This window comes from Carcharhinus amblyrhynchos, chromosome 5 (genome assembly GCF_965287045.1).
Source record: "Carcharhinus amblyrhynchos chromosome 5, sCarAmb.v2.hapA, whole genome shotgun sequence".
Classification (NCBI taxonomy): Eukaryota; Metazoa; Chordata; class Chondrichthyes; order Carcharhiniformes; family Carcharhinidae; genus Carcharhinus; species Carcharhinus amblyrhynchos.
In genome coordinates this window covers 87,155,768-87,181,819 of record NC_137328.1, presented here as the reverse complement: position 1 = coordinate 87,181,819, position 26,052 = coordinate 87,155,768, and the positions used below count along the sequence as shown (strand labels likewise).

Below are 26,052 nucleotides of genomic sequence, written 5' to 3'. Positions count from 1 at the left end.
CAAAGATGTGCTCTTAGGCTGATTGGTGTAATAAATTGTCCCTAAATTAGTCTCCCCTCGATCTGATTTCCAATGTGGAGTGCCATAAGCATAGAGAAAGGTCATGGGTGGAGAGGGGACTCACAATGTTGAAATGGTGGCACGGGCTCGTTGGGCTGAAGGGCCTGTTTCCCGTGCTATGTTGTTCTTTGTTCTTTGTTCCCTCTGGTTAGTGAGCTCTCTATGGAGGGGAAAATTTTCTTCCCAACTATGTCCCTCATAATTTTGTACACCTCAATCAAGTCCCATCCACATCCCCGTCCCCCTCTACCCTCCCTCCCCCCACCTCCTCACCTCCCCTCTAAGGAGAATCTAAGGACAACAATTCCAATCAAATCAGCCTCTCTTCGTAGCTGAAACATTACAATCCAGGCAACATACTGGGGAATCTCTTTTGCATCTTTTCTAGTGCCATCACATTCTTCCTATGGTGTGCACATTATTCTAGCTGTGCCTTTTTCTGCATCAGTTAGCTAGACTGTTTGTGGTGTGCCAGGTTGAGTCATCTCCTTTGACTTTTGTGCTTTCTTGTACTAGAAAGGGTGCAAAAACAGACCTGTAAAAATGAGTGAAGATGGGATATTGACCTGATCCAAAATTATGCCATATGCCTCCCAACTTGCACAAAGATGCCATACGCTCATCATCCCTGTGTTTGAGCTATATTGACTCCCACAACAAGATCACAGTGTTAAAATTCTCATCCTTGTTTTCAAATCCCTCCATGGTGTCTCCCCTCCCAACTCTATAATCTTTTCGAGCTTTACGCTCATCTGGGTGCCCCTGCTCTCCTTCATTTATGTCCTCTTGTGCATTCAGTATTATAATTGCTCCACCACTCCTGGCTGTACTAATAGCTGCCTAGTTTCTAAGCTTTGGATTTCCATCCCTAGATCCCTCCACCACTCTCCCTATCTCTCCTACTTCAAGATGCTCATGAAAACCCACTTCTTTGGCAAAACTTTTGGTCATCTATCCTAATCTCTCCTTATGTCATTTAGTGTCAAAGCACCTCAGGCTTTACTACATTAAAGGTACTATATAAATACAGAATTGTTGCGTTCACCTGATGGATTTAGTGTATTAATTGAGAGTGGCAATGAAACAATGCATCAAATTATATAAGGATTGGGCTAAGTGGCAACAGTGATGGATAAATGGGGAGATGAGGATATATACAGAAAATGAAGACCCCATGATGTTGAAAGTTGATCTAAGGAGCAATATGATGGAGCATACTTAGCAAGATTTGGTGAAGGAGTTGAGATGGCTTAATTCGGGGATTCAGCTGAATCAGCAAATGTTCTGACCTTTTTTGACCCAGATATGTCTTAAATCGCTTCCTGATTCGTATCCTTAAGCTGGTCATAAAGCTCCGGCTGTTCAATTCCTCAGCTACAGCCATCCATACCTTCTCAAAATCATAGAATCCCTACAGTGCAGAAGGAGGCCACCTTGCCCATCGAGTCTGTGCCAAAAATAATCCCACCCAAGCCCTGTCCACATAACCCTACATATTTACCCTGCTAATCCCCAACACTAAAGAACTTAGCGTGGCCAATACCCCAAAATCAAACTGCTGGGTTTCTTTTGAGGAATTCTGCAATATCACTCCCCACACCCCGCTTCAGATCATAGCCGTGGTCTCTATAAGCGCTATTAAATGCAACACTAATCAATTCTGATGTTTTTCACACAGATTTGGCAAACAGAGAAGCATCTCAAAAAAATTCCCAGCATTTATAATTCTTGTCTATGAAATGCCTAGACAAAAGTAGTAACATCCTGTTGACTGAAAATCCTGAGACAGAAGTACATCTTCACTGTTATCAGGGAACATAAGGTCAGAACTAGAAAGTCGCCAACTGGTTTAATGCGAGTTTAATTTGGGAAGAAAGTGATTCTCCAACTCTTTGAAAAGGCAGTGGACCACTCAAACTTTGATATACTCTTTGAGCTTTAAAAACTGCATGTGTTCCATGTTGGGAGTCACAAAACATGCTTGCTCTATTAAGTCCCTAACACTGAATATTCAGGGACAAAGTACTTCAGTTGCGGGACCTCCAAAAATTTGCAGCTTCTAATTTTGCCTTTGCTGCTTGTGACACTATGGTGTTGAACTTGTATAGCAATCAAAAATACTTCTTATTGTTTAGACAGGAAGGACTGTTTCTCAAAAACTGGAAATGTTTCCTCAGAGACTTATCGTGTATAGAACTATCTTTAAAACATCTTTACCTAACTGCGTCAAAACAACTAATTCTAACAATTCTGATGTAAAAGCTGGGTATTTTAAATCCATAAGGATTGGCAATGCGTGAGAAATGTTGGCCAGCCGACAATACCCATGTCCCACGAATGAATAATAAAAAAGGAAATTGTTTTTGGGAACTATTTTTAAAAATTCAGCTCTTTATTGTTTAGAAATCTGATTGAATGTTTAGCTGATCAGAAGTTAAGTTGTGGAAGTTCGTCATGGCTGTGTCATTGTTTTGATTAGATTAAGACTGCAAACTAACTAAATTCATTCATAATGAGGGAAACCTGACAGTTCCAAGCAGAATTCAGACAATTAATTTTCTCACACTGCTCAAAGAATCTATGTATAGAAAAGAGAAAAATATTGAAAAGAACATTTCAGGCTATGAAAACAGGGATTTCATTGTTTTCTTTTGATCACTTGATTCAGACTACCTATGAATATTTTAATTTATGAGGAAATAGCAAAACCTTTATACTTAACTCCTGGCTCATGGCTTTAACCTCTACAAATTCCTAAGCCCAACTAGAACCTTACTGTTCAACATCAAAATTAAATGCTCTAGCACCTCAAATGCATTAAAATTGCACACAAAATATATGTGAAATTCTTCTGTGGCTCATTTGTGAAGTTAGAGGGAAGTTGGAGGGAAGTTGGAGGGAAGTTACCGGGTGGCACAGTGGTTAGCACTGCTGCCTCACAGTGCCAGGGATGCAGGTTCGATTCCTGGCTTGGATCACTCTCTGTGCGGAGTCTGCACATTCTCCTCTTGTTTGTGGGGGTTTCCTCTGGGTGCTCCAGTTTCCTCCCATAGTCTGAATGATGTGTTGGTAGGTGCATTGGCCATGCTAAATTCTACTTTGTTGTACTCGAACAAACGCCGGAGTGTGGAGACTTGGGGATTTTCAGAGTAACCTCATTACAGTGTTAATGTAAGCCTACTTGTGATACTAATAAATAACCTTAGTATTAGTTAAAATAAAAGTTGTATATGTTGCAAACAATGGTATTCTCCTGAGGGTTTGGAGAGTTTTAGAATCCAGCAAAGGGCCACCAAGAAATTGATAAAATGGGCAAAAATAGAATATGGGAGTAAACTAGCCAGGAATATAAAAACAGCTGGTACGAGCTTTGACAAGGATATAAAATGGGACTGCGATATTTCCACCACTGGGCTAATTTCTGAAGTTGACACTTTAGAAACCCACCATTTTAAATATTTATATTTCAACCTTCAGGACAGCTGCAGGGCTTTAAAAAATCTCAACTTTGTTAGTCACTGAGAGGGAACTGGCTACAGAGCTGTGACTGGAGGACCAGTGAACTCTGGAGAGAAACAACTGTTCCTCCAATCACAAATCCTGTCTCTCCCACACTTACTGCGTCAGCTGCCCCTCCAATCACAGGTTCTCTCTCTTCCTATCTTCCTGCTCCTCCAGAGGCAGAATCAGTGATCAGAGGACTAGCAAGGGTGAAAGGGAGGAAGCCTGTGATTGGAAGTCAAATAGTCATTCTAGCTGGTTCTGCTGCCGCCATGCAGGAGACTTTTAGCTATGCCATCACCAATTTTTTTGACAGCTGCTGGACAATAAGACTAAGGCACACCAGAACAGGAGGGAAGGTTTAAAACTTGGTAAATCTCTACCCATAGCGAGGCCAGGAGCAGACTTTCGGGGTGATGTCACTCAGCCACAATAATCTCTCCCTCATTGTCAACAAAATGAAGGAAAATGTCATCAACTTCAGGAAGCGTAGTAGAGAACATGCCCCTGTCTACATCAATGGGGACAAAGTAGGAATGGTCAAGAGCTTCAAGTTTTTAGGTGCCCAGACCACCAACAACCTGTCCTGGTCCCTCCATGATGACACTATAGTTAAGAAAGCCCACCAATGAATGCCTCTACTTTTTCAGAAAACTAATGAAATTTGGCATGTCAGCTACGACTCTCACTGCCTTTTACAGATGCACCATAGAAAACATTTTTTCCGGTTGTATCACAGATTGGTATGGCTCCTGCTTTGTCCAAGACCGGAAGAAACTACGAAAGGTCATGAATGTAGCCCAGCCCATCATGCAAACCAGCTTCCCATCCAATGATTCTGTCTACACTTTCCGCTGCCTCAGAAAAACAGCCAGCATAATTAAAGACCCCACATGTTCTCTTTAGAACATAGAACATTACAGCGCAGTACAGGCCCTTCGGCCCTTGATGTTGCGCCGACCAGTGGAACCAATCTAATGACCCTCTAACCTAAACTATTCCAATATTATCCATATGCCTGTCCAATGACCATTTGAGTGCCCTTAAAGTTGGCGAGTCCACAACTGTTGCAGGCAGGGCATTCCACACCCTTACTACCCTCTGAGTAAAGAAAGCCCCATTTTAGTCCCATTAGCCTACCCAGCACTACCTCTTTAGTAATAGTGACCATTTTCAGGTCCTCACCCCCTACAGTCCCATGACCGTCAATTATTGGTATGCTATTTGCATCCTCCACTGTGAAGACCGACAAAAAACTTGTTTAAGGCCTTGGCCATTTCCCTATTTCCCATTATTAAATCCCCCTTCTCATCTTCTAACAGACCAAAATTTACTTTAGCCATTCTTTTCCGTTTTATATATTTGTAAAAACTTTTACTATCAGTTTTTATATTTTGTGCTAGTTTACTTTCATAATTTATCTTTCCTTTCTTTATTGCTTTCTTAGTAGTCCTTTGTTGTTTTTAAAAGCTTTCCCAATCTTCTAGTTCCCCACTAATTTTGGCCACTCTGTATGCATTGGTTTTTAATTTGATACTCTCCTTTATTTCCTTAGTTATCCACGGCTGGTTATCTCTTTTCTTACATTCTTTCTTTTTCACTGGAATATATTTTTGCTGACTAGAGAAAAATCTCCTTAAAAATCCTTCACTGTTGCTCAACTGTCCCATCAATTAGTCTGTGTTCCACCTTCTTCCATCGGGAAAAAGATGCAAAAGTCTGAGGTCATATTCCAACCAATTCAAGAATCACTTCTTCCCATCACCAGGCTGTCATCAAGCTTTTGAATGAACCTACCTCACACTAAGTTGATTTTTTTTACACTCTAGCTATGACTGTAACACTACATTCTGCACTCACTCGTTTTCTATGAACAGTGTGATTTGGCTGTATAGCATGCAAGAAACAATACTTTTTACTGTATACTAACACATGTGACAATAATAAATCAAATCAGCCTGGAATCACCTACCTGTTGGTCACCGTTGAGAAAGTGCTGCACTGTTGGATGTACAGTGCCGAGGCAATGCAGTAACCTCAGGGGGCCAGGACTGACCAAGGTCTGGACGTCTGAGACTGAGATTCTGAGAGAACCATTGCTCGACGATCAGTAATGAAGAAGTGCCATGCTATTGTAATAAGAGTCAGGGCTGCTGCACTGACAGAGAGGCAGTACAGAGGTATCTCTGCAGTGTTGGAGGTTAAATATTGATTTAATGCTGTATCTTCAGAGATGCGGTTTCGAGGAAGTACTGTTCTGTGAGAGGGACAGGATTTAGAGTGCTGCACTGCTGTAGAGTCAGTTTTTACTTTGCAAGAATATACTTATTTATATAAAATCTGAAAGTCACATTACAAAATATTTCAAATTTCTATAACAACAAAGTGCAATGATATTCACATTTTTCCATAGATCAAGGTGCATACTGAGGCGCTTCAGTTCAGTAATGAGAACATTACAAACATTTCAAATTGTTCATTATAGGGTGTACAGTTTTTTCAAACTATATACATCGGTCATGTTGCATTCTGAGACAGTACTAAGGGAATGCTTAAATCAGAAAGGCAGTTCTGTGGAAGTATTGGAATATTGGATTGACCTCGTGATGGAGCATTTGTACTCACTGTCAGAACAGCTGCACTGAGAGGGTGCTGCATTCCATTTCACCCTCTCTCTACATGCTATCACATTTCTTTACCTTTGTAATAAGGTAACTGTAACGTCAGCATCTTGGTCAGGTGGCTGTTAGATTTGGGGTCCAGGCATGAGCCTAACTGCACTCCTGTCATAGTACTGTTACAATTCCACCCATTTGAACTGGTGTAAAAGTGTCTGCATTGCACCACAGAGTGCTGTAATTTACTAAGTCCTCGTGCTTCAGTGACTTTGCCACAATGCATGATAATGCACACACAATTCCTTATCACAAAAAAATTCAGACTTTTTTGTCTTTGGCCTCTAATTTTCAAACTTAATGGCTTTTCAGCTGAAGAAGCTGAAAATTGGCCGTTAGAGGCAGAGACAGGAGAAATTATTGTGGGGTATAAGGAAATGGCAGAGATACTCAAGTGTTTTGTGTCTGCAGTAGACGACACAGAACATACCAGAACTAAAGGATAAGCAAGGGTCTATTACCAGGGAGGAGCTTAATGTTCAAATCAATATAATATCCACATGGACAATGTATTAGAGAGACTTAAAGGAATAAAAACTGAGAAATCCCCCAGATGTAGTGGCCCATATCCTAGGGTTCTAAAAGAGGTTCTGCAAAGATAGTGATGGTTATGATTTTCAAAAATTCTCTATAGTTCCAACAGATTGGAAGTTAGCTTGACATTAGTCGTTGAGAAAATGCTAGAATCCATTATTAAGGAATCTTAAAAATATACCTGGCCTGATTATACTATGTTCTAAGTACATTTTAAATGTTAACATGGTTTTATGAATGGGAAACCATGTTTGACATTTATTAGATTTTTTAGGGATGTAACTGGTAGGGTCGAGAAAGAGGTGCTAGTAGATGATGTGTATTTTGATTTAAATTCAATAATTTTCAATCATTAAGATGCCAGACCAACGGTTAATAAACAAGAGAAAATTCATGCTGTTGGGAGTGATATATTGGCATGGACAAAGGATTAGTTAAGTGACAGGAAGCAGAGATCCTGGTTGCTTGGGACATTTTTAAGTTGGTATGTTGTAATCAGTGGAGTGCTGCCAGGATCATTGCTAGGGATTCAACTATTCACAAAAATTGCTGACTTTGATAAAGAGAGCAAAAATAATATATCCAAGTTCATCGACGATAAAATGTCAGGTCGGAATGTAACCTATGAGGACGCAAAGAGGCTTCAAAGAGATATAGACAGGTAAAATAAGTAAATGTCAAGGTGTTGATGGCATATTTTGTGGATGATTGTGAGATTATTCACTCTGATAACAAGAAATGGACAAATAGAATATTTTTTACAAGGCATGAAACTTCTAAATGTTAATGTTCAGAGACACCTGGGTGTATTCATACAAGGAACTCAGAAAGTGCGCATGCAGGTGCAGCAAGCAAGGCAAATAGCATGCTGGCCTTTCTGGAGGGGGAATAATGACATCTAGACAATTTTTCAGGGCTTTAGTGAGACCACACTGGAGTACAGTCTCAGTTTAATGGGGTTGATCATTTAAGACTGCGATGGGATGAAATTCCTTTGCTAATTGTTGTAAAATCTTTGGAGTTATCAATTCCAGAGGGTATTCTCAACAATTGTTGAATATATTCAAGGCTGGCTTTGACAGATTTTTGTTTCTGTGCTCTGTCACAGAATATCTGCCATGATTGTATTGATTGGTGGACTATCTCGAACAGCTGTATAGTCTACTGCTGATGGTATTTCTTACTTTCTTAACTTACTTTTTTTGAAATATGATTTAATTCAAGGATGTTTCAGACTATACTGCAATGTCACAATGATATAATTTCAAGGCATCTGTTAATTTACAGTTCTGTCAATGTGTAGTGAAATTCTGAAGGGTATGAAATGGGAGTAATCTAAAGATAGATCAGTGCACTTTCAGTTTTATTGCTTAAAAGGTTTGCATTAATTAATATATTGGTGGAGTTCAGCATTTGGCTAATTTGATAAGATTCTTCCCCAAGTATAAAGTCATCAAGCAATGTGTGGATCAGAAGACAGGAGCGTTTATGTCTCCTCCATAAATTTGTAGCTATCTTATGTCTGCTTCCACTCTCTCTGCTGATGACTTTGTGTTGAGAATGGAATCTCAGTAAGGGACCATTATTATTTCTGAAATATCAATGGGACCAGCAATTAAGGACTAGAGTGAGGACTCATCTCCATGAAACCAACTCCCACATGCTCAATTTTCCCTCTGGATGCTTCAAGTAGTGGGGTTGGAGGGGGGGGGGGTGCGTGTTGGGGTCATGATTCAACCAAGCCTTCCGCTTCCAAAGGCAGTCCACAGGTGACCACGGAGACAGGTGGTTGTTGAGATGGGCTGGTTAGAGGGTCATTCTCAGTTTTCTGAGACTTAAGTCAAGTTTCCTAAAAAGCTGTTAAGACCCTTTAGTCTGCACCCTTCATACCATTCCCATACTCCCAACCAGTATCCACTTGGGCAGATCTAAGGAGCCATGTAGAGATGAAAAATAGCAAATATGCAACAATCTAAAAGAGTTCCCACTCACACATTTGGTAGAGAAAAAGAGATTTGTTCATAAAACACATTCAAAGATTTTAAATCCATTCAAGTGGTCTATCTGTTATCAAAGCAAAGTTCTATTCAGTAACCACATCAAAAGCAGCCAACTCTCTTATATTCTCTTAAAACTCAATCAAAATGTGAAAATTAGCCCGGCATTTATCATGAACTCAGCTGTCACACCAGCCCTTGAGAAATGTCAACAATGAAATCTATTGAAATTTTAGGAACAGATACAATTTTTAAAAAACCTAAGCTACACCAGATGACCTACCAATTGATGCATTCCAGAAAGACATGTTTGGTTTTCACTCCAACTGATAGATGCAATTTGATTTATTTCAGATTTAGAAAGCTGAGGATTTAAATAATTTTAGATCATGACACGTCACAGACCTTATCCGCCCTTCAAGAGTGTTTACGTTTGCTCCGTAAACTTGTAGGTTCTACACTGCAGGCTAAGTCTGTTGAAATAGTGAAAATGGGATCTATGTGAACTCAGCACTAATTTCAGATGATCCTCCTGAGTTTGGGTTTCCCAAATGTGTGAGACACACTCTTCCCCCCTACTCCCTACCTGCAAAAATTGAATCTGTTGGAAATAGGGGCAGTACTGCATCCAGGTCAAGCCTGCCATTTTTAAAGGTCTCTAGATTCATCCCAATTCCACAAAGATCCAGCCTTATGTTTCTAGAGCAACTGTACCAACTACAATGATATTGCTCATTTGAGGAAAGAACATATTATGCTGCGTACAAAAATCATAGGTGAAGAACACATTAACAAGTGTTAATAATGTGGGAAATATATTATTGTGTGTCACTGAAACATTAGTCTGTTTTTTCTTATTTTACAAAGAGTTACACAGGAGTGCAAATAATATTTAAACATGGTAAGTCACAGTTCACCTTAGTGAAATTAATATTTTTGTGAACTTAACTGTAAAGGTGTTATCTGATCACATGAAAAATAGGCTGACAAAGACATATACTAAAAGGGATTTTTGTTGCCTATTCTTTGCTATCCATAGGTGCTTCATTCCAAATATTTATGCTGCTCTTGCCACAGCAGTTCTGATGCCCTTACTGTGCCTTGTGGGAGTTTTCGTGATATTTATATATGTCTATCAGATGATTCAACAATGGAAGTCCTATGATGATGTTTTCAGAGGAAAAGCTAATAGTACAGGTAAGGACAACATGAATGTTATAGTTTGAATGAGTTACAACATAATAATTTCAATATTATTTTCAAGACAATTTTTCCTTAAAGCTCATTTTTGTCTTCATACTTATGATGGTATTAAACTATTCTATGCAGGAAAGGTGACAAATCTTCTATGCATTTCAATCTCTCCTATTCATATATTCAACACTAGTTGCATTTTTCTTTGTTTTGACACTGTCCGAAAACTAAAATAATAGTAACACGGAATTGCTGAATTGGTACTGCCACAGCAGTCAGTAGAATTTAAATTACATAATAACATTTGGAATATAAAGCTAGTCTCAGTAATTGTGAGTGTGAAAACAATCATCGATTGTCATTGAAAACCAATCTGGTTCACTATTGCCCTTCAGGGGAGAATATCTGTCATCTTTACCCTGTCTGGCCTATATGCAATGTGGTTGACTCTTAACTGCCCTTTGCAATGGCCAAGTAAGTCACTCAGTTCAAGGGCAACTAGGGATGATCAGCAAATGCTTGCCTTGCCAGAACAACACCGCACTCCATATTATACAGCAGTTAATCTCCTGTGTGCAAGACAGTGCTAAGAAGCATTTGTTAGCTTCATTCATAGTAGTTTTAAAGGAATTATTATATTATGTATCTTAAAGGAATGAAACTGTTTTATTGCAAAAGTGCAGCTTTTGTTGCAATAAAAGATCTGAATTAGTGGGTGAATTGATATTCTTTTATATTTCAGACATGAGTTTCATTCCATGCCAGTCAGGTTTGTTGATGAAAACAAAATAAAAGTAAAGTTTATTTATTAGTCAGAAGTAGACTTACATTAACACTGCGATTAAGTTACTGTGACAATCCCCTAGTCACCACATTCTGGCGCCTGTTCGCATTCACTGAGGGAGAATTAGCATGGCCGATGCGCCTAATCAGCACGTCTTTTAGACTGTGGGAGGAAACTGGAGCACCCGGAGGAAACCCAATCAGGCACCGGGAGAATGTGCAGGCCCCACACAGACAGTGACCCAAGCCGGAAATCGAACCCCAGGCGTTGTGAGGCACTAGTGCTAAAATGTTGATATCTGAGACAAGAACAGAAAATATTGGGAAACTCAGCAAATCTGGCAGCATCTGTAGGGAGAGAGAAACAGAGTTAACATTGCGAGTCCATATGACTTATTCAGAGCTGAAGAGAGGTAGAAATGTGTAGCATTATGTACTGTATGAAAGGGGGGGTTGGAACAGCTGAAACAAAGCAGCAGTTCATAGATTAGTGGGAGCTAGGAGACATTGCAACAAACATGTAGTAAAATTTAATAAGAAATGACAACTATCCCAGTATGGGAGGGGGAGGGAAGACTTTTGCATTGGAAAAAAAGCGTTTTGAATATATTAAAGGAGGTTAAGATGGAGGAGAAAGGCCGCAGCCTAAAGTTGTCACACTCAACTTTGAGTCCTGAGGGCTGTAATGTGCCTAATCGGAAGATGAGGTACTGCTCCCCAGTTTGCATTGGGCTTCATCGTTGCATTGCAGCAGGCCAAGGGTAAGGGTAAGATGCTGAATTGAAAAGGTGAGAACAAATCAGGTTGAGTTTGTTGATGATATTGTTTTCACTGAACTGAACTGTTCTTTATTTCATAACCTCAGGACACCCCAAAGTGCTTTGCAGCGAAGTGAATAGTTGCTGTAATGGAAGAAATGCCAGAATAAGATTATGCACCCCAATTCCCGATGTAATAATGGCCAGCTATTCTGTTTCAAGTGTCAGATAAGGAATAAACTATGAGTCAGAATGTCCGACAGAACTTGCTTGTTCCTATTCTGGATAATGTAATAAAAAGCAAAGGCATAGTGATATTGTCACTGGGCTAGTAAGCCAGAGGCCTCGGGTAATGCTCTGGAGACCCAGGGCCCTATTTTACCATCATGTTGCGCCCGCTTTTGGGCGTGAAAACTTTATAAAGTTGGGTGTGAGGCAAGTACTGCGACCCGCGGCTGCCTCCACACCGTTTCTCCTTTGATCAAGGCTCGAAAATGGCTGTGATCGGGACCACGCCCAGAATGGGCACAGCAGCCATTTAGAAGCATCTGCATGCATTTAAATAGACTTAATGGGTTGCATGCCCAACCTTTTACTGGCACTTCCCCCTTTATCACAGCATTCACCCATCCAGAATCGGCATGAAACAGACATGCTCCATAGAAGTCCGATTTGGGCACTCCAGTCAGTGAGGAGGTAGGTGCTAAACGTCCGATGGCTCTCTGCTTAAGATTGTTGCAGGGAGGGGGGTCCACTGCCAATCTACCTGAGGTTAGTGAAGGGGAAGGTGTGTCCTCTGCCACTCTGCTTGAGATCAGTGGAGGGGAAGGGGGAGTTCTGTTGCCACTCTGCCTGACGTTAGTGAAGGGGAAGGGGTGTCCGCTTCCACTCTGCTGAGATCAGTGGAAGGGGAGGTGGGGGTCCGCATCCACTCTGGGAGGGATGTGGCAGGGGAGCAGCATTCTATCATTTTTTTCTACACTTGCGTAGTTGGATGTGCCAGTTGGAGCTGCAGGGTTTTGGGCACGTCAAACCCCACCCACTGACTTCTGCAGCGCAATTCAGAATCGCTGATATTTTTTCAGGCAGAGTGCATTCGGGGATGCCTCAGAACTGGTCTAAAAGTCAGATCTGAAACACTCCCAGTTTCAAGTCCGCCAAGCACTTCGAATCAAAATGGTAAAATAGAGCCCCCAGGTTCAATTCCCATGGCATATGGTGAATTCAATTTGAATCCAATAAAAATCTGGAATTAAAAAGTCTATTGAAGACCATCAAACCATTGTCGATTGTTGTAAAAATGCATCTGGTTCACTGATATCCTTTAGAGAAGGAAATCTGTCATCCTTACCTGTCTGGCGTACTTGTGACTTTAGTTCCACAGCAAAGTGGCTGACTCTTAAATGCCCACAAGGATGGGTAATAAATGCAGGCCCAACATTAATGAACAATTTTTTAAAAAGTATTTACGTACATATTCTATTTAACATCTTATCCTTCTCCAGTGGATAATTTGATTAATCTTCTGCAAGTTCAATAATGTAAGCAAGTTTTCAACAAATGTGGGTAAGACCCATAAAGTATTATTAAAATTGACAGATTGAGTATGTGGTCATTTGAGATAATACCTCCATGAGAAACAAGATACATTTTAATAAAACAAGTAGGTCAGTGAAATTAAAGTTCTGATTATTTATTTAAAGTCATCTGTACACAGGGAGGAAAGTAAAAGCCAATCAATGTCCTTAAAATAATGTCATGTTGCATTTGCTTAATTGGTTTCAAGAACTATCATTGAGCTGCCAATTTACATTTGCTTGAGGCTAATGTGGGTTTTTCTGCATCATGATGCCATACAGCAGGTATCATCTCTCTTTTAGGAATCATGAAGAGAGTTATTTTCTGCATTGCTATAAACACCCCTTTGGAGAGCAACAAGGTTAAAGGTAGTCAGGTTAATTAAACTGGCTACAACACAGTAAAATTGATGTCTCAGTTCTGAACCTGTGTGCCAACTTTAATCACTTATTTTTAAGTTATTACTTGTGTTAAAATCATTAATATTTTTACATGCAGGGAGTTGTAAGTATTTTCTCATAAAAAAATGTCATGTGTCTACAGGGCAAAGTTTCTATTTTACATAGCCTATGACACTAGAGTTGAACAGCAAGTGGAGAGGAGGATATTGGCACAGATCCATATTGGCATATCCCTGCCCACTGTACAGTGCGTAATGTTCTGGCCAGCCTTTTATGACTTCCTGAAGTATGTGACAGCTGTACTTTGATACTTAAATTGCATGAAGTTATATAGGAAAGTACAGAAGTAGCAACGGCTGTGTAGTCCATCTGGCTTGTTGTAGGCAGTAGTACTACCCAATTGCCCAACCCTTTAAATTCTTTACCTAATTTTATCTTCGCCACCTCCTTGGTCAGTCCCATATATTCATTGCTCCAAGTATTAAAACACTTCAGTCTATATTTTCTGTATACCTACCCTCCTCTAAGCCAACATGGAAATCTCACACACATTCTCACATATATTAGGCAGCATAATGGTTAGCTTTGCTGCCTCACAGTACTAAGGACCTGGATTTGATTCTGACCTTGGGTGTCTTGGTGATTTCTATCCCAAGCATTTTGAGCATATCCTGCATGACTCCCTCTAGCCAATAAATTTACCAAGGCCCAGGAAACCTGACAGATCAGGGGTAAATTTAAAATGATGATTCATTTTGAGACAGTTAGAACTCTCACAACACCAGGTTAAAGTCCAACAGGTTTATTTGATAGTAAAATTACTGTGCTTACCCCAGTCCAACGCCTGCATCTCCACATCATTCTGAGATACGCAGCCTCAACATAATATTTAAATAATCAATCTGCCTCCAGCAAGCAGGTTGGTTGCCCAACTCTCCCACCCCTGCTAAAACTCAAAGTGGGCAGGCTAGAAGTGACTTTATTTGAATTTTCAGATGTTTTCCATTTTTACATGTTGCTTGACACAGCCTCACCTGTGTTGGGGAACTAAAACCTCTCTTATATTTGTAAATTAATTGTTTCTTACATTCATTTTTTTGGAAAGGCCAGTATTTATTTCCACCCCTAATTGCCCTTGTGAAGATGGTGATGATCCATCTTCTTGAACCATTGCAGTTTTTATGGTGAATATATTCCCGCATTCCTGTTTGGGAGGGTGTTCCAGGATTCAGCAATGATAAAGGAATGTCAATATATTTCCACGTCAGGATGTAGCTTCAAAGTGATTTCCAGCTTTTGCAGTATTTTGCTTCTTCAATGCCTTTTCCAGCCTTCCATGTTCAATTTCAGTCTTATCAGCCATAGATTAGACATAGTTAGAAAATTGTGTGTGGTTGTCAGCACTCTGCTGTAAAAAAAAGTTGATTAAATCAGAAAGGAAGTCTGAATAGTTTCACTCTAGGATCCTGGCAGGGATGTGAAAGCAACAGTTATGAGAAGGGACTGGTACTGGGACTACTTGCACTGAAGCAGAAAAAGCCTAAAGAAGATTTGCTGGAATTGCTTAAAATGATGAAGAGTTTGATAGGAACTGACTATTTCCTCTGATTGGAGAGTCAGTAACAGGGGGCTATCAGTTTAAAAGAAATTGGAGAGAGAAGTTTGGATAACTACGTTTACATATTAAGTTAAGAATTTTTTGTCATAGAAAATAGTTGAGACAAGCATCACTGCGCCTTTTAAAGGAAGAGCTGATAACACTTGAAGCAGGGGGAGAAACAAGGTTACAGGAAGAGATCAAGGTAGTTGGATTAGTTTTGGACTGCTCCAGCAAAAGGTTCATACAGGCAAGTTAGGCCAATGGCTTTCATCTACACTGTAAACTTCTGTAGTTCTGTGTAAAAGAGGGAGTCAAATTTTTGCTTTCATTTTGTTATACTGTTACAAATTTGACGTTACTGAATCATTCTTTGATATATAAGGTTATATAGACTATTCTGGCTATTCAATCTAATGTAAAAGGGTGCGACATGTCTGATACTAATTATCACCAGTGTTGAAGTGATCATCAAGTATAAGTTCAAATCATAAGTTATTTTTCTCCAGCATGGCAAGTTTCCTCAGACCACTTTGCACACTTGGACATATTTCAGAGCAAAGGATGTGAGAGTGCTTTGCCTCTGGAAGAGTTTTTGTTAAGCATGAGAAAAGCATTTTATGAGATCCTAAACTGTAACCTTCCGGATGAAGCCCTACGATGCATTCACAACACAGCAGACAGATTAGTGAAAAAATACAAATCTATGAAAATATGGCCAAACGTTCCATTGCATAAATTTCTATAAATAGTTCATGGAGTAGGTGGTGTTTGAAATTAACCACAGCATAGGTCAACAGCCTACACTATAACTGAGAGAAAGCAACCCACAGCATCTTGTCAGCAGCTGATTCCTTCCTGTTTGGATATATCGGTGGTACTTTCCAAGTCTTGGTTAAACATTTAAGTTGTGCACTAATTTACTTACAAAATGTGCTAAAAATAAACACATCTAAAGTTACATTGCATGTTAAGATCATTCGGTGGACTCAGAATAAATATACTTGTTGTATTACTCAGTCCGTGGAAAGAGCAGAAATATAATAATTTATTTTTGCGTTCCTTAAAATTACGAAGTTGACATTTATAGTCACGTGTGCCAATGAGCACTGATCCTTAGGAGATCATCAGGAGGATATATCATTTCCAGTGGGCTGGCTGAGGGCACATGCCATCACAGACACTCGTCCAGTGCCCATCGGCACTATAAGAACATAAGAACTTAAGAAATAGGAACAGGAGTAGGCCGTCTAGCCCTTCGAGCCTGCCCCGCCATTCAATAAGATCATGGCTGATCTGAAGTGGATCTGTTCCACTTTCCCGCTTTCTCCCCATAACCCTTAATTCCCCTGTCTGTCAAAAACCTATCTACCCGTGACTTAAATATATTTAGCGAGGTAGCCTCCACCACTTCAACGGACAAAGCATTCCAGAGATTCACCACCCTTTGAGTGAAGAAGTTCCTCCTCAACTCTGATCTAAACTGCACCCCCACCCCCCTTATCTTGAGGCTGTGTCCTCTAGTCCTGCTATCCTTTCTAAGCGGGAAGAATCTCTCTACCTCTACCCTATCCAACCCTTTCATTATCTTATACATCTCTATAAGATCCCCCCTCATCCTTCTAAACTCCAACGAGTACAGACCCAGTCTATTTAGTCTCTCTTCATAGTCCAACCCCCTCATCTCCGGCAGCCCAACATCCCAACACCCCAATGCCTGCTCAGTACCAAGAGACTGGATAGTTACCCAAACCCCCATCCGAGATATCACATGGTCAATCCTCACATAACTGCCAATATAGGAATACCTCCAACCAGAGTTGGCAACCTACTGTGTCCATCAATAATTCCAAAAGTTGAGTCTACAGAATATCTTTTCCACTTATTTTTTGTCCCGCCCTCCAAGGGAATCGTAGCGAGCCCCGGGGGGGGTGGGGGCGGTGGGGGCGTGGCTGGTGGTGGTCTATGGTAAGGCCTGTTGACATTTGGTGAAATTTTCCAGTTTTGAGGTAAGCACGGCCAGAAAATCCTGCCCATAATCTTCTCTTTTGCAACTTGTTTATCTGAATATTTGGTCTCCTGCTTTTATTTTATGTGTCCTCCTGACAGCTTTATGGATGCTAGTTTTACATATTTAATGATTCAAATGGAATGGAATGAATATCCCTTGGTTTTCTGAGGGAGTTACATCTCTGTGTGTTTGAATTCTGTCCCTTTATAATCCCACTGATGTCATCATTAGGGCTGACTGATTAATCAAAGGATAAAACAAAATGATCAAAATGATTAGATAAAGTAAAAGAAATGCCAAAGTTCATCTACACTTGTTTTAATTGAGAGGCCCATAGAAGTTACAACAGCTAATTTGACCTGTGAGTCCATGTCTCCTGGTAAGCACATTTATTCTCCCTTCGCTTTTATCCAAACACCGCATTTTCCCCTAAATAGTGCTTTTTATAGCTTTCCCTTCCTCTCAATGCCTGACAACTCAGCAGAGTAAAAATAAACGTGCAGCCTATTCTTCAGTTTGTGCATTAGTTTTTCCAACTTGCTGTGTCACTAAGTACCATTCAGGGTCAAGGTTCAAAGATACTCAGGAGGGAAAAGAACATTACCAAGCTTGTGCTTAAACAAGAATGGAGCAGGTCAAATTGACCAGAAAAGATCAGCTACACTTAGTCATAGCAGATTTCACATACATATTATCTTCCAATGCCACGTTACTGATAGTATGAGATCACTACAGAATAAGGGTGACTTGGTTTTAAAATATTAAATGTTTGTATCACTAATAGGTTTACAAAGTATTCCAAAGCTAAAACTTCTTCTAAAACAATATGTTTTCAACTAATTGACCTTAAATGAATGTTTCGGGTATATAAGCTTTAATCTTTCCGGTTTGTAGTCATATACTTCCTTCCCTTCCTCTAGCTCACTGGACAAAACTTCCTCAATGGCAGGCTTGTCCAACCTTTTCACGTGAGGAGTCACATTTCAATCTTTCTTCTCACACAATGGGCAAATTTCAAAAAGATATAGACTGAAATTTTACCTTTCCAGCTGCCACGGGAATCGGAGCAGGCGAGGGGCAGACAATGGAAAGGTCCATTGACTTTGAGCTGGATTTTAAGGTTTCAGGACAAGCGAGACCATAAAATCCCACCTATGGTTTGGCACAACATTAAACATCAATCCCACTAAGATGCTGAATTATGAAGAAAGGAAACAACTTTGAGTAAAGATAAAGAAATGTTAAAGCAATAAATTGCTTATACATATACACAAACACATACTATCGTGTTCACGCATACACACACACACACACACACTCTCTCTCAGTCTCACATACTCTCACTCACACTGTGATGATACACTGTCTTTAAGAAATGTATTCATATCATGTTTCTTGTAAGGAGTATGTTTAGAATTGAGCCCTGTTTTACACAGTGCCGATTTGTCTATACTAGTCAGCTCACATGCTGAGAATACAGGCTAATGATTGATTTTAGCTAGGGATGTGTTTGTTTTAATCTGAATTAAAGCATTTTTGTTTATTTGGATTTTTCTCTGTGGTTTCAGAGTAGTGTTTTGATTATGTTGATTGACAGAGGTAGAGTCATGCAAATGGGTGAAGATAAAGTTGTCGGAGAAACACACAGACTTCTTTTATTTTAAACAGTCAGTTTCTATGTGGTCCTGAAAGAAGTAAGAGGTGTTTTTCTATCTGTCTCTCTTTCTGGAGGCTGCTGTTTGGAGCTGTCTCTCTCTCCAGAGATGTTCAAAAGGCCATATGAGTGTACAGGCATGTAAACCTATGATATTTGTTAACAGATTTTGAAGAGGTGTCTATAAGTCTACTAGAGGAATATTGCTTGAATTGGAATTAATAGAGAAAGGTTCAGTTAAGAATTGTATCTTCTCATGTTTAGGTATTTCAGTTGGTAAAGTTAGGCTAATTCATTTGTTATAGTTAAACTGCATGTTAAATAAAGTTTGTTTTGATAAAAGCTTCCTAGAGTGCCAACAGAATCACACCTGGAGTGAAACACCATATCGTCACACAAATGTTGGAGTCTAGTCAGGCTCCATAACATGCATTGGGGTTTGTGCTCTGGTATCTTAACAACACACACACATTATTAAACACACACTCCCTCACACACACACACTCTCACTCACACACACATTATCACACATGTACACACAATCTTGCTCACACACACACATATGCATACACAAATTCTCTCTCACACACACACACAAATGCTCTCGCTGACACACACATTCACTCTTGCTTACACACACTCATATATGAAGACACACTCACTCTCACTCACACTCTCACTGTCTCATACACAGTCTCTTTCCCTCACACACAGTCTCTCTGTCAATCACACATGCACTCCCACTCTCACACACATCAGCAGCCAGTTTTTTTCTTCCTTCTGACCAGCAGCCACTCTGTCCCACCTATCAGTCAACATTCGATCATCAGTGAAAAGATGGAAGGGATCATCAGCAGTGCTATCAAGCAGCACCTACTGAGCAATAGTCTGCTCACAGACACTCAGTTTGGTTCTGCCGGGGTCAGTCAGCTCCTGACTCATTACTACCTTGGTTCAAACATGAGCCAGATAACTGAATGCTCAAGGTGAGGTGAGAGTGACTGCCCTTGACATCATGGCAGCATTTGACCAAGTTTGGCCTCAAAGAACCCTTGTAAAGATTAGTCAGTAGGAATCGGGAGAAAACGCTCCACTGGTTGGAGTCATACCTGGCACAAAGGAAGTTGGTTGTGGTGGTTGGAGGTCAAACATCTCAGGTCCAGATCATCACTGGAGGAGTTCCTTAGGCTAATGTCCTAGGCCCAAATATCTCCAGCTGCTTCATCAGTGATTTCCCTCCTATAAGGTCAGAACTAGGGATGTTCACTGATGATTGCAGAATGTTCAGTACCATTCCATGCTCCTTAGATACTGGAGAAGTCCATGTCCAAAAGCAGCAAGATCTGGATAATTTCCAAGTTTGGGCTGACAAGTGGCAAGTAACATTGGCGCTACACAAGTGCCAGGCAATGCCCAACAGCAACAAGAGAGAATCTAACCATTTCCCCATGACATTCAATGGCATTACCATCACTGAATTCCTCACTAGCAACACCCTGAGGAGTTACCATTGGCCAGTAACTGAACTGCAATAGCCACATAAATATTGTGACTACAAGATCAGTCAAAGACTAGGAATGCTGTGGTAGTAACTCACTTCCTGACTCCCCAAATCCTGGTCCACAATCTACAAGGCACAAGAGTGTAATGGAATGTTCTCCACTTGACTGGATGGTTGCAGCTCCAACAACACTCAAGAAGCTTGACCCATCCTGCACAAAGCAGCCCACTTGATTGCTACCCTTTCCACAAACATTCACTCCCTACTCAACCAACAAACAATGGCAGCCATGTGTACCATCTACAAAATGCATTGGAGAAACTCACTAAGGTTCCATAGGCAACACCGTCCAAACCCAAGAGAGGCAAAAGCAGCAGATACCTGGGAACACTCACCATCCTAACTTCGAAATATATTTGCTGTACCTTCATTTTTACTGGGTTAAAATCCTGGAAGTCCCTCCCTAACAGCACTGTGGATATAGCTGCACGTCAGAGACTGCACGGTTCAAAAAGGAAGCTTACCACCACTGACTAATGGGCAATAAATGCTGGCCTACCCGGCAATGCCCACATCCCATAAGTTAATTTTTTGAAAGTTCACGTGAGCAGCATTGGAGTCAGTGATGAAGAAACTTGGATGGCTTCCTCACGCATTCCTCCTGGATGATCCATGGTTTTTTTGGCTTCCTAATAAGAGATCAAAATGTCTGTTTTGAGACACCAGTAAACAGTACTTGACTATTTGGCAATCTTGGTTACAAGACAAGGATGTCAGGATCTCAGAGAGGGTGCAGAGGAGTTTTATCACTGTGATCCCAAGGATAAGGTTATAAGATATGGAAAGGCAATAGTGAAGATGGGAATATTCTCCTTAGATCTCAGAAAGTTAAGGGGCGATTATGAAGGGTTGTGATAAAGTAAATAGGCAGAAACTGGTCCTTCTGGCAGGAGGATCCGTAACCAGTGGAAACCGTTTAAAATAATTAGCAAAATAACCGGAGAGTTGATGAGTTTTTTTCACATTTTACGAACCGGTTTATAGTGCATGAAAGGATGGAAGCAGATTGAATAAAAGCTTTCAAAAGGGAATCAAATCTCTGTTTGGAAAAGAAAAAAATTGTAGGGCTACAGGGAAAGAGCAGGAGAGAGAGACTAATTGGCTAGCTCTTTCAAAGAGACCCCAGGTACAATGGGTGAATGGCACAAAGAATGATTTCACAGTACGCAAGCATGAACCTGAATTGTTTATCTAATTAGGTCAAATCTAATTTGAGTTATTTCTAGATGTTGTTTATTGAGGTTATTTACATTGATAGATTCAATTAGCCTCTGGATTGCCACTGCAGGGAGTATTCAAATGATTCAGTTTTGATATTTGGATAGAATATCTATTTAATCTTTGTGTATGTTAGCTTGAGTGTTAAAGCAAATGTTTCAAGTTAGAGTCTCATGTTCCCCAGTTTCCTATTTGCTGTATGTTCAAAATAGATGCTACGTGTTTACATGATTCTGACAAACTTGAAACCTCCATTATTTGAAACAAATTACGTAAGAAGGAATAAAGGCAAAATACTTCAGATGCTGGAATCTGAAACAAGAATAGAAAATGCTGGAAAATCTCAGCAGATCTGACAGCATCTGTGGAGAGAAAATAGAGCTAAGAATTTGGGTCTGTGTGACCATTCGCCAGCAATTTAAGTTGGTAAAAATCAGGGTGCCTTTTTCTAAAGGGCGCCCAGATGTAAATAAATAAAAAGCAAAATGCCCCTCCACCACGCATATAACTGCTTCTCCTCCCACAGAACACTCCCTTTCCCGTTGAGGTCACAATCAATCCGGCAGGGATGATGCCCCCTGGGCATGGGCACCCTGGCAGTGCCAGCCTGTGTCCCTGGCATTACCCAAGGGACAAAGTGCCCATGCTGAAGGGACACCTTGGCACTGCCCACCTGGGGGGGGTGTTGGGGCCTATTTGGGGCAGGACCTAGGGATGATTGGTAGGGGTAGGGTGTCCCACTGCCACTCTGCTATTTGGATCCAGTCAGGACTGGAAGGAGGCCAGCGATTGGGGCAGCCTATGCGGGCATCTTCTGGGGGGTGTGCCTCCTGTGGAAGGGTGGGGGTCTGTCAGGGTAGGGGGGTTCTACCTCCTGGGGGGGAGGGGCCTGCTTCCCACGGAGGCACCTACCATGGGGATCATCAATGCTGGGTGGGCGGGGCCTAGAGATCGGGGAACTCTGGGAAGAAGGGGTGGCTTTGGGGCTGTCCCAGGAATGCTTCTGTGGGCCACGTTTGGACCATGGAGAGGGCAGCACTGTGGGCGTCCTGGGTTAGCCAGCGATCAAACTGACCAGCAAAGTGCAGGCAGACAGTTCAGGGCCACTGGCCGGAACTGTCAGTCTCTGGCATGAATAGGCCCTGCCCACCTCCCCTCCTCCAAACTTTTAATGATGTTCACGATTGTGACCTCTGTAGTGCACAGTGTGTAGGAGATTCAAGTCTGAACTCTCACTGAAAAGCAATCATGATTTACACCAGTTTTTCCACAAATTCAGCACTTAGAATATTTTGGGGGGCATCGCCCCACTGAAGGCCTAATATCGAAATTTAAATTGAAGCAAATGGCGATCCCAGTTTTTAATCCGGTTACATTATTGGCAGGGAACTGGGATAATCGCACCAGGAAATCTTGCTGGTATAAAAACTACTTTTGGACTCCCATGCTATTCTCCACCTCCTTTGCCGTTCCCATCCCTAAAAACAGGAGCATAATATCTCCCCCACAGTGTTGCTCATATTGGTAATTACAGAATGGCAATCAACAGATAATGCAACATTTTTAATCAATTAAGATATGTTCCAGAACTTTCCAATATGTCATCTCACTCTTTTCGTCCTTTATTCACAGAGGTTCCCCTTGTGCTATACCTTTTCGCTTTGCTATCACTGACATGGCTGTGGGGAGGCCTACATATGGCATATCGACACTTCTGGATGTTAATTCTGTTTATTATTTTTAACACCTTACAGGTAAGTATGTGCACATGTTTGGAACTCATTGCCATCAGACAGAAGGAGAATAGAGTATGAAAAGTCATTAAACTGACGTGATTACAAACAAAAGAATATTTTTATTTACATGCTTCTAAGTTGCTTCAGCTAAGAATTGTATGCCTCTGAAAGTCTGGTAGCAAATTCTCCACATCAGTTCTTCTGCAGTTTCCCAGCAGAATTGAGCCTGATATTGCAAAGTGAAAGTATGGATTAATTCAGTTTTAATATGAATTCACTTCATTTTTGTCCTGTATGAAATGGAACTTAAAAAAAAATGTAATCCAATTTAAGAAATTTGGAGAAAAAAGTACTGTTTGCATTGATCCTGTTTTCAAGATTTTCTGGTCCCTTTCCAAGCCCCCTGCGAACACTGAGTCTTGAGTAGCTACCTGCATTGATTGCAGTTAGGTAAATGTGAGCGCACAGAAGCTCTGCAGAATTAAGGATACTGTCAATAGTGAGGATCTTCTAAATACCATGATGCCTTGTGAGATCAGGAATAACTGGGACTGATGATCAAGGACAGAAATTGATACATGCTGCCAGCCTGTGCTATCTCCTGAGACACACTTAATGCAAAATTTATATAATTAAACCCTAATCACAAATTCTGTTTTTTTAAATGATGATTTATTGATTAAATGAGTAACATTTTTGAAAATTCTAATCTTTAATGTAGGCGAAATCCTCAGATATTTACAGTGATGTTTCTGAATTTGATAAACATGTAAAATGAACAGTGCCATCCCAGCCTGTTTTGGCTGCAGTGATGTATGCTGGTGAGAAAAGATGATCTTAGTAATGTGGTATTTTGTTTTGACTAGGGTCTTCCTTATAAGGGTTTAAGGCCTTGTGGGAATTTAGGACATTGGGCACAAACAACTACAGAAGGGCAACTGTTTCTGTAAAGCTGTTATACCACACTTTTAAACAACTATTAGCAAATGAAAATCAGCCTGAGAGGCTGTTTACTGAGCATGAGATGGTAGCCTCTAACAGATGATTAACCTCGACAATGCTCCAAAAAGAAACAGATCCTTTTTGCCCACCAGCAGTACCTCAATGTACAGTCAAGCAAACTTGTGGAAATGGAATGCAATTATCTAAACTGGATACATATCAAATTAACCCTTAAACTGCTTTTTTGTCAAAACATGTAAAATTATTATCTATCCAGCAGGAAAGAGGTTAAGTTAAGATATATTTAGCGACTCATTGTTATCCGTCTTGCTAACACATAGAACATAGATCACGGGATGGAATTCTTCCATCCCACCCATGCTGAGTTTGTGGGAGTGTAGAATCTAACAGGAGACAAGAAGTTAGATACCCAGCAGTGTAAAATCACGTTATGATTCTCCCAATGTGGGGGGGAGTTGTTGTCGGGGCGGGGAGTTTGGTCTTCGCACTGGCCGGTGGCATGAACACCATTTGCATTCATTTGTATCTCATGAATGCTCATTAAAACAACTGCTCACCGGCACCGCTTCATACCTTGCGATCTTGGTCATGCCAGTGGGAAATTACATTCATCTCAACCCTTTCTGGTCCTGTTGTGCTGTTTACACTTTGCAGGGCAGACCATTTCCTGCCCTGCACCTCCATTCAAAGCTGGTATTTGTGGATAGCACCATGTCGTTGGACCTACAGACCCTCCTATGTCTCCATCACAGATCAGTACAAATCTTGGGTTTGGGGACTATAGGGGTCTCCTTCCTCTGGGGAGGAGAGGGGGTGTTGAATCTTGAGGCTGCTAGACTTTTCCCTCTGGATTGCATGTATCCTGCTTGATCTGGTGAGGATAGGTGGACTGGAGAGAGTGCTGAGTGTGTGCTGGGCTTATATTTAAAGATGGTGCCAGGACCTTCAAACTTGCCAATTGACGGCAGCAGTTAGACAAATCAGCTGCCAGCCCACCAGGTGATGCATAGGGAACTGGCCTGTGCATACTTAATGAGCTTCCAATCTGGTGCAGAATCCCACCATTCTGGCCAGCGGGAAAGGCATCACCAGATATCAATCTCAAAAACAGAAATTAACATAAGAACACAAGAACTAGGAGCAGGAGTAGGCCATCTGACCCCTCGAGCCTGCTCCACCATTCAATAAGATCATGGTCGATCTTTTTGTGGACTCAGCTCCACTTACCCGCCCACTCACCATAACCCTTAATTCCTTTACTGTTCAAAAATTTATCTGTCCTTGCCTTAAAAACATTCAATGAAGTAGTCTTAATTGCTTCACTGGCAGGGAATTGTACAGATTAACAACCCTTTGTGTGAAGAAGTTCCTCCTCAACTCAGTCCTAAATCTGCTTCCCCTTATTTTGAGGCTATGCCCCCTAGTTCTATTTTCACCGCTAGTGGAAACAATTTCCCGCTTCTATCTTATCTTATATGTTTCACTAAGATTTCCCTTCATTCTTCTGAATTCCAATGAGTATAACCGTATAGTTAAGATCAGAGGAAAATATTATGAGGGATAACAGAAAATGAATCCAGATTACAAATTAGTAACTTTAGACATTGATGCTCACCAAAAAACTTTACAAAAAATGAAACAAGGTAATAAAACCAAAATGGTCAAAAATCTACATACTAGCAATCCTATTATAAAGAATAAAGAAAATTACAGAACTGGAATAGGCCATTCAGCCCTCCAAGCCTGCACCAACCATGCTGCCTGACCGAACTAAAACCTCCTACCCTTCCGGGAACCATACTCCTCCAATCCCATCCTATTCATGTGTTTT

The 26,052-nt window shown here is 40.8% G+C and overlaps 1 protein-coding gene across 6 annotated transcripts in view; it reads left to right on the top strand.

The window, feature by feature from the left end:
- adgrv1 (adhesion G protein-coupled receptor V1) overlaps positions 1 to 26,052 on the top strand; it is a 524,573-nt gene that overhangs the window by 458,832 nt on the left and 39,689 nt on the right. For 4 of the 6 annotated variants that reach the window (XM_080189140.1, XM_080189139.1, XM_080189138.1 and 1 more), the window contains 2 exons: positions 9,807 to 9,964; positions 23,155 to 23,276. In XM_080189140.1, the coding sequence (XP_080045266.1) occupies positions 9,807 to 9,964; positions 23,155 to 23,276 (280 nt within the window). Of the gene's footprint in view, positions 1 to 9,634; positions 9,669 to 9,806; positions 9,965 to 23,154; positions 23,277 to 26,052 lie in introns of those variants that run through there. The other 2 variants (XM_080189141.1, XR_013886686.1) reach the window with 2 other exon arrangements.